The 16,258-nt window shown below is 34.8% G+C and overlaps 1 protein-coding gene across 1 annotated transcript in view; it reads left to right on the forward strand.

Annotated features, from left to right (window-relative positions):
• The window catches only part of LOC138311865 (midasin-like), a 118,146-nt gene that overhangs the window by 50,545 nt on the left and 51,343 nt on the right, over positions 1–16,258 (forward strand). Inside the window, exons 44-54 of the mRNA XM_069253045.1 lie at positions 6,403–6,574; positions 8,341–8,457; positions 8,771–8,855; positions 10,206–10,478; positions 10,882–11,069; positions 11,468–11,751; positions 12,433–12,538; positions 12,938–13,023; positions 13,355–13,479; positions 14,839–14,978; positions 15,397–15,695. Of these exons, the coding sequence (XP_069109146.1) occupies positions 6,403–6,574; positions 8,341–8,457; positions 8,771–8,855; positions 10,206–10,478; positions 10,882–11,069; positions 11,468–11,751; positions 12,433–12,538; positions 12,938–13,023; positions 13,355–13,479; positions 14,839–14,978; positions 15,397–15,695 (1,875 nt within the window). The remainder of the gene's footprint in view (positions 1–6,402; positions 6,575–8,340; positions 8,458–8,770; positions 8,856–10,205; positions 10,479–10,881; positions 11,070–11,467; positions 11,752–12,432; positions 12,539–12,937; positions 13,024–13,354; positions 13,480–14,838; positions 14,979–15,396; positions 15,696–16,258) is intronic.

The following is a 16,258-nucleotide window of genomic DNA, read 5'->3' on the forward strand; positions in this document are numbered from 1 at the left end:
TCACAGAGGAGTGGGTAAGGTCATCATAGATAAATAGTGATAATTATATCATATGTCACAGAGGAGTGGGTAAGGTCATCATAGATAAATAGTGATAATTATATCATATGTCACAGAGGAGTGGGTAAGGTCATCGTAGATAAATAGTTATAATTATATCATATGTCACAGAGGAGTGGGTAAGGTCATCGTAGATAAATAGTGATAATTATATCATATGTCACAGAGGAGTGGGTAAGGTCATCGTAGATAAATAGTGATAATTAATATATCATATGTCACAGAGGAGTGGGTAAGGTCATCGTAGATAAATAGTGATAATTATATCATATGTCACAGAGGAGCGGGTAAGGTCATCATAGATAAATAGTGATAATTATATCATATGTCACAGAGGAGCCGGTAAGGTCATCATAGATAAATAGTGATAATTATATCATATGTCACAGAGGAGGGAGGTATATAGGTATCAGAGATAATAGTAAATGTGATAATTATATCATATGTCACAGAGGAGTGGGTAAGGTCATCATAGATAAATAGTGATAATTATATCATATGTCACAGAGGAGTGGGTAAGGTCATCGTAGATAAATAGTGATAATTATATCATATGTCACAGAGGAGGGGTAAGGTCATCATAGATAAATAGTGATAATTATATCATATGTCACAGAGGAGTGGGTAAGGTCATCAGTAGATAAATAGTGATAATTATATCATATGTCACAGAGGAGTGGGTAAGGTCATCATAGATAAATAGTGATAATTATATCATATGTCACAGAGGAGTGGGTAAGGTCATCATAGATAAATAGTGATAATTATATCATATGTCACAGAGGAGTGGGTAAGGTCATCATAGATAAATAGTGATAATTTATCATATGTCACAGAGGAGCGGGTAAGGTCATCGTAGATAAATAGTGATAATTATATCATATGTCACAGAGGAGCGGGTAAGGTCATCGTAGATAAATAGTGATAATTATATCATATGTCACAGAGGAGGGGTAAGGTCATCATAGATAAATAGTGATAATTATATCATTATGTCACAGAGGAGTGGGTAAGGTCATCGTAGATAAATAGTGATAATTATATCATATGTCACAGAGGAGTGGGTAAGGTCATATAGATAAATAGTGATAATATATCATATGTCACAGAGGAGTGGGTAAGGTCATCATAGATAAATAGTGATAATTATATCATATGTCACAGAGGAGTGGGTAAGGTCATCGTAGATAAATAGTGATAATTATATCATATGTCACAGAGGAGTGGGTAAGGTCATCGTAGATAAATAGTGATAATTATATCATATGTCACAGAGGAGTGGGTAAGGTCATCGTAGATAAATAGTGATAATTATATCATATGTCACAGAGGAGTGGGTAAGGTCATCGTAGATAAATAGTGATAATTATATCATATGTCACAGAGGAGTGGGTAAGGTCATCGTAGATAAATAGTGATAATTATATCATATGTCACAGAGGAGTGGGTAAGGTAAATAGTGATAATTATATCATATGTCACAGAGGAGTGGGTAAGGTCATCGTAGATAAATAGTGATAATTATATCATATGTCACAGAGGAGTGGGTAAGGTCATCATAGATAAATAGTGATAATTATATCATATGTCACAGAGGAGCGGGTAAGGTCATCATAGATAAATAGTGATAATTATATCATATGTCACAGAGGAGTGGGTAAGGTCATCGTAGATAAATAGTGATAATTATATCATATGTCACAGAGGAGCGGGTAAGGTCATCGTAGATAAATAGTGATAATTATATCATATGTCACAGAGGAGTGGGTAAGGTCATCGTAGATAAATAGTGATAATTATATCATATGTCACAGAGGAGTGGGTAAGGTCATCGTAGATAAATAGTGATAATTATATCATATGTCACAGAGGAGTGGGTAAGGTCATCGTAGATAAATAGTGATAATTATATCATATGTCACAGAGGAGTGGGTAAGGTCATCATAGATAAATAGTGATAATTATATCATATGTCACAGAGGAGTGGGTAAGGTCATCATAGATAAATAGTGATAATTATATCATATGTCACAGAGGAGTGGGTAAGGTCATCATAGATAAATAGTGATAATATATCATATGTCACAGAGGAGTGGGTAAGGTCATCATAGATAAATAGTGATAATTATATCATATGTCACAGAGGAGTGGGTAAGGTCATCATAGATAAATAGTGATAATTATATCATATGTCACAGAGGAGTGGGTAAGGTCATCGTAGATAAATAGTGATAATTATATCATATGTCACAGAGGAGTGGGTAAGGTCATCGTAGATAAATAGTGATAATTATATCATATGTCACAGAGGAGTGGGTAAGGTCATCATAGATAAATAGTGATAATTATATCATATGTCACAGAGGAGTGGGTAAGGTCATCGTAGATAAATAGTGATAATTATATCATATGTCACAGAGGAGTGGGTAAGGTCATCGTAGATAAATAGTGATAATTATATCATATGTCACAGAGGAGTGGGTAAGGTCATCGTAGATAAATAGTGATAATTATATCATATGTCACAGAGGAGTGGGTAAGGTCATCGTAGATAAATAGTGATAATTATATCATATGTCACAGAGGAGTGGGTAAGGTCATCATAGATAAATAGTGATAATTATATCATATGTCACAGAGGAGGGGTAAGGTCATCGTAGATAAATAGTGATAATTATATCATATGTCACAGAGGAGCGGGTAAGGTCATCGTAGATAAATAGTGATAATTATATCATATGTCACAGAGGAGTGGGTAAGGTCATCGTAGATAAATAGTGATAATTATATCATATGTCACAGAGGAGTGGGTAAGGTCATCGTAGATAAATAGTGATAATTATATCATATTATATATCATATGTCACAGAGGAGTGGGTAAGGTCATCGTAGATAAATAGTGATAATTATATCATATGTCACAGAGGAGGGGGTCACAGAGGAGGGTAGGTCATCGTAGATAAATAGTGATAATTATATCATATGTCACAGAGGAGTGGGTAAGGTCATCGTAGATAAATAGTGATAATTATATCATATGTCACAGAGGAGTGGGTAAGGTCATCGTAGATAAATAGTGATAATCATATCATATGTCACAGAGGAGTGGGTAAGGTCATCGTAGATAAATAGTGATAATTATATCATATGTCACAGAGGAGTGGGTAAGGTCATCGTAGATAAATAGTGATAATTATATCATATGTCACAGAGGAGTGGGTAAGGTCATCATAGATAAATAGTGATAATTATATCATATGTCACAGAGGAGTGGGTAAGGTCATCGTAGATAAATAGTGATAATTATATCATATGTCACAGAGGAGTGGGTAAGGTCATTGTAGATAAATAGTGATAATTATATCATATGTCACAGAGGAGTGGGTAAGGTCATCGTAGATAAATAGTGATAATTATATCATATGTCACAGAGGAGTGGGTAAGGTCATCGTAGATAAATAGTGATAATTATATCATATGTCACAGAGGAGTGGGTAAGGTCATCATAGATAAATAGTGATAATTATATCATATGTCACAGAGGAGTGGGTAAGGTCATCGTAGATAAATAGTGATAATTATATCATATGTCACAGAGGAGTGGGTAAGGTCATCGTAGATAAATAGTGATAATTATATCATATGTCACAGAGGAGTGGGTAAGGTCATCGTAGATAAATAGTGATATTATATCTATATCATATGTCATATGTCACAGAGGAGTGGGTAAGGTCATCGTAGATAAATAGTGATAATTATATCATATGTCACAGAGGAGTGGGTAAGGTCATCGTAGATAAATAGTGATAATTATATCATATGTCAGAGAGGAGTGGGTAAGGTAAATAGTTATAATTATATCATATGTCACAGAGAGGAGTGGGTAAGGTCATCATAGATAAATAGTGATAATTATATCATATGTCACAGAGGAGTGGGTAAGGTCATCGTAGATAAATAGTGATAATTATATCATATGTCACAGAGGAGTGGGTAAGGTCATCGTAGATAAATAGTGATAATTATATCATATGTCACAGAGGAGTGGGTAAGGTCATCGTAGATAAATAGTGATAATTATATCATATGTCACAGAGGAGCGGGTAAGGTCATCATAGATAAATAGTGATAATTATATCATATGTCACAGAGGAGCGGGTAAGGTCATCATAGATAAATAGTGATAATTATATCATATGTCACAGAGGAGTGGGTAAGGTCATCGTAGATAAATAGTGATAATATATCATATGTCACAGAGGAGTGGGTAAGGTCATCGTAGATAAATAGTGATAATTATATCATATGTCACAGAGGAGCGGGTAAGGTCATCGTAGATAAATAGTGATAATTATATCATATGTCACAGAGGAGCGGGTAAGGTCATCGTAGATAAATAGTGATAATTATATCATATGTCACAGAGGAGTGGGTAAGGTCATCGTAGATAAATAGTGATAAATTATATCATATGTCACAGAGGAGTGGGTAAGGTCATCGTAGATAAATAGTGATAATTATATCATATGTCACAGAGGAGTGGGTAAGGTCATCGTAGATAAATAGTGATAATTATATCATATGTCACAGAGGAGTGGGTAAGGTCATCGTAGATAAATAGTGATAATCATATCATATGTCACAGAGGAGTGGGTAAGGTCATCGTAGATAAATAGTGATAATTATATCATATGTCACAGAGGAGTGGGTAAGGTCATCGTAGATAAATAGTGATAATTATATCATATGTCATAGAGGAGCCGGTAAGGTATCGTAGATAAATAGTGATAATTATATCATATGTCACAGAGGAGTGGGTAAGGTCATTGTAGATAAATAGTGATAATTATATCATATGTCACAGAGGAGTGGGTAAGGTCATCGTAGATAAATAGTGATAATTATATCATATGTCACAGAGGAGTGGGTAAGGTCATCGTAGATAAATAGTGATAATTATATCATATGTCACAGAGGAGTGGGTAAGGTCATCGTAGATAAATAGTGATAATTATATCATATGTCACAGAGGAGTGGGTAAGGTCATCGTAGATAAATAGTGATAATTATATCATATGTCACAGAGGAGTGGGTAAGGTCATCATAGATAAATAGTGATAATTATATCATATGTCACAGAGGAGTGGGTAAGGTCATCATAGATAAATAGTGATAATTATATCATATGTCACAGAGGAGTGGGTAAGGTAAATAGTTATAATTATATCATATGTCACAGAGGAGTGGGTAAGGTCATCATAGATAAATAGTGATAATTATATCATATGTCACAGAGGAGTGGGTAAGGTCATCATAGATAAATAGTGATAATTATATCATATGTCACAGAGGAGTGGGTAAGGTCATCATAGATAAATAGTGATAATTATATCATATGTCACAGAGGAGTGGGTAAGGTCATCATAGATAAATAGTGATAATTATATCATATGTCACAGAGGACGGGTAAGGTCATCGTAGATAAATAGTGATAATTATATCATATGTCACAGAGGAGGGGTAAGGTCATCGTAGATAAATAGTGATAATTATATCATATGTCACAGAGGAGCGGGTAAGGTCATCGTAGATAAATAGTGATAATTATATCATATGTCACAGAGGAGCGGGTAAGGTCATCGTAGATAAATAGTGATAATTATATCATATGTCACAGAGGAGCGGGTAAGGTCATCTAGGTAAATAGTGATAATTATATCATATGTCACAGAGGAGCGGGTAAGGATATCGTAGATAAATAGTGATAATTATATCATATGTCACAGAGGAGCGGGTAAGGTAAATAGTGATAATTATATCATATGTCATAGAGGAGCCGGTAAGGTCATCATAGATAAATAGTGATAATTATATCATATGTCACAGAGGAGTGGGTAAGGTCATCGTAGATAAATAGTGATAATTATATCATATGTCACAGAGGAGTGGGTAAGGTCATCATAGATAAATAGTGATAATTATATTGTATGTAGTCACTCTTTTGTAACCAGATCTTCTACCATTTATATTACAATGATATGTGTGTTTAGGAGAGGAAATCATTTACAATTTGGAACACTAGTTCAAACTTTGGTGATTGTAAAATTGAAACCACAGCATATTTCCTATTGTAGATTATCACTCACCTAGATAAAAAACATGTTGATTACAAGTTTAGATAACCCTGTTGTACAAATAACAGAATAAGTTTTTATATTTGATGATTATACAGTGGGTAAATATGTTAGGCAGTTTTTAAGATACTGAGTTTTTTTATGTTGAGTGTGATGATGTAGTTGTTTTGTACGTAGTTTTGATGCCGATATTTTGATACCATTCCAGAGTTCCTGAAGACAGTAACAGCCCTGGAGTCAGAGGTTATGAAGGTGACCTCTAAGTTAACCTTGACCTCTGTGGGGTCGGGAGGTGGGGCGTTTGAGTGGGTGGACAGTGTGTTGGTCCAGGCCTTGCAGTCTGGTCACTGGCTTCTCATAGACAATGTCAACTTCTGCAGGTACATGTGTATGTCGAGAAAGAACTCTCTTTATCCAAATTACAAAGTGATCAGTTTTAGGGATTAATGTTAACTTGATACTTCACTGCAGAATCCATCTATGAACTCATTTATTAATGACTTGTAATCCTTCTTACTGGTCCAGATGAAAGTGAAACACTTGCAGAAATCTATTAATTCATTATAAACCTTGCCATGTTGATCCCTGTTATTTGCTCCATCTTGTCAGAAAACATTCTTACACCCGTGCTACCCCAACTGAGAACGACGCATGTATATAAACCCCTACCGCTCTACTGCTGACTTGAATCGATGTATTGAATGAGTGTAGCTAGTTATTTATAGACTCGAGTACTGTCGCCAATCCACAGGTAAATCGCGGGCGCTCTGGCTACATTAGCTGTACCAAACACAATCATAATTGTTACAAATACTGTAAAAACTTGTGTAACTTACACACCAGTGTACTTTGCACATGTATTTTTTTATTAGGGCTGAAAATGCTGAAAAAAATCTACTATCGGTATATTTTGCTCATTCAAACATTTTGGGGAAAACAATGTCCGGGGAACCACAAATTCAATGTTATAAAGGTGGTACATTCACAATTAATGCTTGACAACTTGCACAAAGAAGTGTTGTATTTAGAAGAAATAACATAATATAATTGAACTGTGTTTGTTTTCTTTTATTGGCCACCGTAACTGAATCAGTGAAATATATCTTGCAGAACATGTCAAAAACATTGGCAGTCCGCCGTACCCCGTACACATGTCAATGTCTGGAGTTATTACACATGAATAGTTATCAGAACTATTTGAAAATATTATAATCTAGTTACTTAAAATTGCCACAATAAGTTATAAGTGTGTTTGAGATCATTAACAAACTTTAAAGAGCAATCAGATAGCAGATACGTTGGCTTGCAATAATCACATTGTGAGTAAACTCAACTATCTGTGCGGCACCAGATCCAAGCTGATGGCTAATTATATATAATAGTACGCTTAAAAAAATGCCACTAAACTTGTAGCTTGTCAGTTTTGCTGTAATAATATTACAAACCACTTATTGAAAATCCTAAATATAGGCAGTTTAGGACTCATCTTATAAATCCCACGTGTGTTTTGACTTTTTGCACACGGCCTGCAGCCGGGACATGGTATGGCAGTTCCCTATGTAATGAGCATCGCTAGATCTATGAGGAGTTTCATATGCAATTTTAATTGCAATATGAAGATTTGTTAAAATATCTAAAATAAATAAATACTAGTCAGTGAATGTTGATGCAATTTGAAGAATATTTGTTATGTTTTTATGAAGATACAGACGCATTGTTGATGATGTATAGACGGTTAAGCTAACTAGCCATTCAGTTTCGTTAAGTTGGATGAGAGGCACGAGCGTAGTATCCAGTACCAATTTACCTGTGGATTTGGCGACAGTACTCCAGTCTATAAATAACACGGCTACAGTACACTCATTCAATACATCAATACAAGTCAGCGGTTGAGCGGTTGGGGTTTATATACACGCATCGTTCTCAGTTGGGGTAGCACGGCTGTAAGACTATTAACTCTTAAAGGACTTTGTAGATATTTATATGTACTCTGCAAGTGTGCCACATCAGGACATAAACTTTTTTGACCAAGTTATTTAGAGACTCCTTGAACAGTTTGAAGTTGTTGATTATTCACTGAAATTTTAAAGCATTAACTGAGGTATTTATGCTTTGATAATGGTAATAACATATTCTGGTTTTTCAGCGCCTCTGTCCTGGACCGACTGAATGCCTTACTGGAGCCAAATGGTGTCCTAACAATCAATGAAAGAGGAGTGATTGATGGAGCCATACCGAGTATTAAACCACATCCTAACTTCAGGTTAATATCATCCACGGCAGAATCCTTCCATCTCATTTTGAGTAAAAGAAAGAGAATTTCTATTAGAGTAAAATCTAATTTTGTTTGCAATTTGACTAAAATCTTAAATAATCTTGACAGGATATGGGACCCATTATCTGCCAAGAAAATAAAAGTAAGAAATTAACTTCAAGTTTCATTGGAAAATTAAGAAATACTATATCACACTAATTGTGTATGATTAATTTTTAAATCATTTCTTCATTTCCTGAATCAGATATTTTATATTATTGCAATGAAATAATGAAAAAAAAAATATTGTTACACTTTGTAGGTTGTTTCTGGCCATGGATCCAAAGTTTGGTGAGATATCCCGAGCCATGAGGAACAGAGGAGTAGAGATATTCATTCCAGGGGAGGTAACTACACTTAATATTGTCCGAGGTTTGAGTAAGTGTTCTATAAGATAATTCTCCTGCTATGTAGTTATTGGTAATCAGCCTGATTTACATGACTGATGGACTCCTATGATATGACAGCCAAACCTCACATCTACAACACTACCAATAACTACAACAACATGGACTTTCACCACTGGGGATATCAGTCTGATATACATGACTCATGGACTCCTATGATATGACAGCCAAACCTCACATCTACAACACTACCAATTACTACAACAACATGGACTTTTACCACTGGGGATATCAGTCTGATATACATGACTGATGGACTCCTATGATATGACAGCCAAACCTCACATCTACAACACTACCAATAACTACAACAACATGGACTTTCACCACTGGGGATATCAGTCTGATATACATGACTCATGGACTCCTATGATATGACAGCCATTAAACCTCACATCTACAACACTACCAATAACTACAACAACATGGACTTTCACCACTGGGGATATCAGTCTGATATACATGACTCATGGACTCCTATGATATGACAGCCAAACCTCACATCTACAACACTACCAATAACTACAACAACATGGACTTTCACCACTGGGGATATCAGTCTGATATACATGACTGATGGACTCCTATGATATGACAGCCAAACCTCACATCTACACACTACATAACTACAACATGACTTTAATATCACTACATGACAACATGGACATCTTTTACCACTGGGGATATCAGTCTGATATACATGACTGATGGACTCCTATGATATGACAGCCATTAAACCTCACATCTACAACACTACCAATTACTACAACAACATGGACTTTCACCACTGGGGATATCAGTCTGATATACATGACTGATGGACTCCTATGATATGACAGCCAAACCTTACATCTACAACACTACCAATAACTACAACAACATGGACTTTTACCACTGGGGATATCAGTCTGATATACATGACTCATGGACTCCTATGATATGACAGCCAAACCTCACATCTACAACACTACCAATAACTACAACAACATGGACTTTCACCACTGGGGATATCAGTCTGATATACATGACTGATGGACTCCTATGATATGACAGCCAAACCTTACATCTACAACACTACCAATAACTACAACAACATGGACTTTTACCACTGGTAATACATACCGTTGGAGTGCATTGCAGTATTTACATCTAAAGTTTTCTATAATAACATTTTGGATATACCCATAGTGAATATTGTTACAGTGTAATACAGTGAAAAGCCTTACATTCTATACCAAAGCTGATGTTGATTTTCACTTGCTTCTAGTGCAGTAAAATTCTATTTTGTAGGAGGATGGATCGCCATACAGTTCCCATGATGTCAAGGTTATGTTACAAGGTCAAGGTCTGTTAGATATTGAAGCCTGTGATTGGTTGATGTCTTTACATTCTGTAATGAGAGAGAACATCTCACTTGGAGAACGGCCAGTCATTCTTAACCTAATTCATGCTGCCATGGTGACACAACAACAGAGAGATCGAGGCATTTCATTGGTCAAGGCATTGATACATGGATCATGTGACGTGTATGTAAAGAATGTCAGAAGCCTTGTGACTAGAAAGGTAAATATTTAGTGAACAACAAGGTGACTGTAATGTCTATAGTTATTATTGTATGTATTGAGCAGTATAAAGTAGCCAACAGACTGAAAGACATGATCTGGACAAGGTTTGGAAATATCATTTGAAAATGAAATCAGTGTACCCATTCTGACCGACATTTTGTACAGTTTATAAGTCTTGTTAAACCCCTGTTTATTATGATATAATTATTCAATGTAGTGTTACATTAGAACCAACACATGATTTTGAAAAAAAGTTGGAAAGGTAAGATATTTCGCTGTGTAAATTTGATAAGTAGGGTTTCCATTGGAAACAAAGAAATACAAATAATTCTATTGACTAGTGTCAGTATGTTTCTGGTTATTGTTGTGGCAAATTTGTTTATTTACTTTTGTCTCTACAGTTGGCCGGAGAATTGTGGGAGGAGCACTGTCGTCTCCTTGGCAACCTCTCATCTGACAGCACATTACAGGTTACCAGGACAATTAGCACAAAAGATTTTCATGATGATAAGCAACTTTCCAATGTTAAAATACACGGACAAACATTCCTGACTGTTCTGAGAAGCTGTATTGATTTACTCAAGAGAAGGTATGAATGCAACATATTTACCCCTCTTCTTATCTATACATTATTGTCAGCTCATTCACATCAGATTCCTATCTATTTAGCTACTCTTTTGTACTTAATTATATAATGTTGGGAAAATGACTAACTTTCCTTCCACAGAAATGATGAACCAATCTATCATTAACATTATTCATAGATAATACTTAGATAATGATAGTGTACAGTAAAACACTAATATAACAAACCTCTTTGTAATAAAGGTAGTTTGTTATATACACATTACATACATCTTGCAGGAACTTTGATAGGAATGAAAATTACTATGTCATAACCATGAATTTGTTCCTGTGTTCATTATAAGCATGTTTTACTGTAATTATTACTAATGGTGCTGATATCTAATTAATTTATTTCTACAGCAAGCTGTCTGAACTCAAATCTAAAATGCAAGAACTATGGCATGCTGTGATTTTGTTCTTAAATCTATCATCGAGACCCTACAGAAAGCTACACTTTGATTGGTTAATCTCCACGATAAAACGTGTATGGCCTGATCGTAACAGTTTAAACAAAGATGAGTTGTCTGCCCTTGAAATGCATATTGAGCGTCTGGTGGAAGGTCTACAGTCTGTGATGACCGGGGCAATAGATAGTGTGCTGCCCCAATACGACCAAAAGGATCTACTGTCCTGTAACATAGCAGGTAGATCCAAGACCTTGTACTCTTGTACTTGTACCATACCTTTATCTTTACATGTCGGTACGACCCTGAGCTTAACATGGGCACATACTGTAAATATACTGTTTTAGCACAAAATTGATTTTAAGAGGTTAGAGCAGTTATTTATGTTTACGTTGACTTTTGAAGTAACAGTAAATATGGATTAATTATAATAATGAAAAAACGCTATATAAATGATATTAAAAAGGAGGACCTGAAAGCACTACAACATCAACACAAATATATTGATTTAGAGTGATAGATTTAGATTTACTCCGATATTTATGCCTAAGTTCGAAATATATCACTTTGAGTAAGAGTAAATACATCAATAATTATGTAGCTCGCTATTTTACCATTCCGTAAATTCTAGCAATGGCGGCGGTGAACATCAAAAACGACTAACAGTATCTTTACTGTACTAATGATTTAATATCGTGGCTGAAAAAACAATGTGCTGGGTATTGGCCTATAGAATTGATATTTATCTTCTGATGATCTCAAGCAAGCAACACAAGCTTTCATAATCCCTGTTGTCTGGTGAAAGATTGTCGTTATTTGAATCATCAAGTGTCAATTAACTATGATTATTTTACAAATGGACCATGAAAAAAATTTGATACATTGAAAATGTTGATTTATAAAACTTGTTTTCTTCTTCAGACTTGGTCATCAGTGGTCCAGTGGATGTTAGATGGAATCCTCAGGCACTACAGAAGTTCCTCCTCTCCTGTCAACAACCTTCAGAGTATATCATCAAATTCAACAGGTAATTGTAAATATTGGCAAAATTATGTATTTTGTCAGATATGAAGTTTTGTTCTAGATGAATTTTATACCACTTACTGCTGACAGGCAGTGCTGTTACGAGATAACATTACCAACACTGTGACTAAGTTATCGAAAATGTAGCGAAAGCGTGCCAGGTAACAGCGACAGCATGCTGATGTAGTAATAAAATGAAAGGGTTCACAGTATTGTTGCGTCGACAGTAATGTTTGACTATACACCATTTTTGTTATCCTTTTTGGTAATCATTTGTAGATCAGACAGTGTACTAAAAGTTTTTGTTAATTATTCTATGTGGTAATTAATTGACAGTTGAAGAGCAGTTGTATAGATGTTTGTGTCTGGACTTTGTGTACAACTCATTATTTAACTGTTACAGGTATCACATGATGCAGGCTGCAGTCATCAAACTGAACTCAGCTTCAGACGAGAATCTTCTGGAAAGATTGAAGTCGTTTACCAACAGTAAGTATGTGCAGAAGATGTGCATCACACTGCTGAGAAAATGTGTCTTTGTTGTCAGAACTGTGTTTAACAAGTTTATAGAGTAATCACTCTATGTTTGTAAATCGTCCATTTGTATTCATGCATAAAAAAACTAGTACATAATAATATTATGGTATTGATATTCACACAGTGATATTAAGGTCTAGGCTTGATGAGAGTCTCGTGCTCATACCAGGTCAGAGGTAATGGTCAGATAACAACATTAAATTAAAACTAAAAATATCTTCAGAACAGAAAGGTGAGGTAAATCTTAATGCTGCTCACACTTAGCTGTAGTATTCTATTACAGAATCCGGCCTTGGGCGACGTGACCACAGTGAGTTATGTGATATCTACACACTTCTATCACAGAAGGATGAACTACTGAAAGCTATCGCCTCCCTCCAGTTGTCTGATTACAGAGATGTAGTCAAGGTAACCAACAGTGCTATATATTTAACGATTAACTTGAATAGATTTTTTTCGTTATTGAGATATAATACAAAAATATGAGTGTACTCTAAATAAAACACAAAGCGTTTTATGATGAGAGTGCACTCAGATTTTTTGTGTTTTATCTCCATAACATGAAAAATATATTCAAAATATTCCTGATAATTCAATTTACTAAAGATAATCTCTTCAAAATTCCAAATTTATTTTGGGACTTTTTTATCTATGAAATCATTACGCAGTTATCTCAGCCAATCAGAAGCAATGTTACAAACGGCGACGCAATTTTTTTTCCTTTATGGGCTGATGAAATAAATCTTTAAGCTAATGAAAATGCTTGTTACAAGCAAAATTGAATTATTACTATATAAATACTATTCCTGTAATGGGTAGGGATATATTAGATCTTAAATGAGTATTCACTTCATATGAGATTTTTAGGTCACCTGACCATAGGTCATAGTGACCTATTGCGATAGTTTTTTCTCCATCGTGGTGCGTTGTGGGTCGTGTGTCGTCCGTCGTACGGCGTTTATTAACATTTCCTCCGAAAGCAATACCTTGAGTAAATATGCACCAATTAAGCTTAATAAAACTTTATATATAGACTAACATTGGAAAGATCTTGGATGAGATTGAAAATCAGCTTGATTCAATGGTAATTTACAGAGTTATTTCCCTTTACAGTAATTATAATTACTGGACATTTTGAAAAGGATAACTTGAGTAAATATAAACTGAGTTTAAAGAAACTTTGTACGTATTTAGACTAACATTGGAAAGATCTCAGACAAGTTAAAAAATCAACGTGACGTGACTGAAACATACAGAGTTATTGGCCTTTGCACAAATAATTATTATTGAATATTGTGAACACGATAACTTAAGTAAATTTGCACTTAGCTTCATGAAATTTTGTATTTAGACTAGAATTAGAAAGATCTCGGATAAGTTCGAAAATCAGCTTGATCCTACTCTAACTTAATTACAGAGTTATTGCCCTTTGTAATAATAATTATTGAACCTTTTGAACATGATAATGTGAGTTAATATGCACCAAGCTTAATGAAACTTTGTATGTAGACCTATTATCTCTATGTTCCTATTTCGTGAACAAAAGACATCAGTTGGCTTGTAAATGACATAACTAATTTGTATCAAATATCAGGGGACCATTAAGGCCCATTGGCCACTTTTATAAAATGAATCTAGAAGTTTTTCTTTTTGTGATCCTTTAATTGACTTTGACTTGCACTCTCTATGGTACTAAATAGTGTTCGTGATCACATCAACTGTTGTGATTCTTATTAAGTTCTCTGACCTTGACCTTTATCCGTTTAGGTCCTAGATGCAGTGAAGTGGAGGTGTCGACTGTTGGAGGCGTGTGAAGGTTCTATGACAGGAGAAGAAATGGAGTACCACTACATGGCTCTACATTGGCACATGTTCTACAAGAGGACCTGGCTCCTACTCCAGGACAGGTAAATATACCAGATCTTCTTAATTCTTTATTATATTTATAGTTACAATAAGCAATTATAAGTCAATAAATATTAGATTTCAGCACATATTAGAGCTATAACACATTATGCCTGTATGGCTCTTAATCATTGTCTACGCTTTTAACTTGAAAATATACAATTTGTCACTAATTCGTAATTTCAGCTGGGTATGAAAAAAATCTTGTTTACAAACTGTCGTGAGAATCCGCTACACCAATGCTTATAATTTTGAATTGTTTAGACTATTTGATAAAATAAATTATGCACAATTCCATTGTTTTTTCAAGGGATTATTTTTACAAATCAACATGCAACATCAATGTTTCTATTGTGACGTCACAATAATGTTAGGTTTATAAGGATGATATTTGATACAGAGTATTTATACTAATTCCAGTTTGCCCCAACACTTACACTCAGTTGTCAGTCACCTCCATCCGTCCTTTGTACATAACGACAAACAATTTGTCCACTTCTGGAAATCTGTCGGTCATCCAGCTCCATTCAGGACGCAAGAGGAAGCAGCAATGACCTTGACCCTAAATAACCTCTGTAGAGCAGTTGACTTAGAAGTTGATAGTGTTGCCATAGTAACTAGGAAGAAGGTGAAACTTCTGTTGTGTGATGGAGGTCAAACTATGGAGATGTTACATACAGCCATGGCTGGCCTACATCAGGACCAACAGGGGAACAATGGTGAGTAATAATTACAGTTACTGCTGTGTTGTAAGCATGGGGTGTCATAGTTTTTACATACATTGGGTGTTAGAGCGCACCATGATAGATATAGAACACCCAATGTATGTTACACACAAATTCATGTCAAAAATATGACAACCAATGCTTATATTTACGTTTATATAGTTATTCCCATTATAAAAAGAAAAGGAGCGGAAAAAAGGTATAAAAATAAAAGTTATATGCTTGTATAGTGAAAAATGTTATTTGATGGAACAGCCATTAATATGGTGGGGAAGAGTTGAGTTCTAGCAACTTCGGCGTGTTACCACGGACAACCGACTAAACAATAACAGTAGATGAAATAGTCCCATCGATAAAACAGGATATGCAATGATAAGTACAACATTTCAATCCATTTCAAATATTTTCATAAGAATATGTTTCCATATTGAACAATTTTCAGAATTTGTTACATTCTTTAGTGAATTATCATATTGACATAAAACTCATTTCTTGACCTCTTGAACTCTGATTGCGGTATTTGTATGCCAGAGCTTAACTGCAAATGTAAATACTAT

The sequence above is a fragment of the Argopecten irradians genome, chromosome 1 (assembly GCF_041381155.1).
Source record: "Argopecten irradians isolate NY chromosome 1, Ai_NY, whole genome shotgun sequence".
NCBI classification, from domain to species: Eukaryota; Metazoa; Mollusca; class Bivalvia; order Pectinida; family Pectinidae; genus Argopecten; species Argopecten irradians.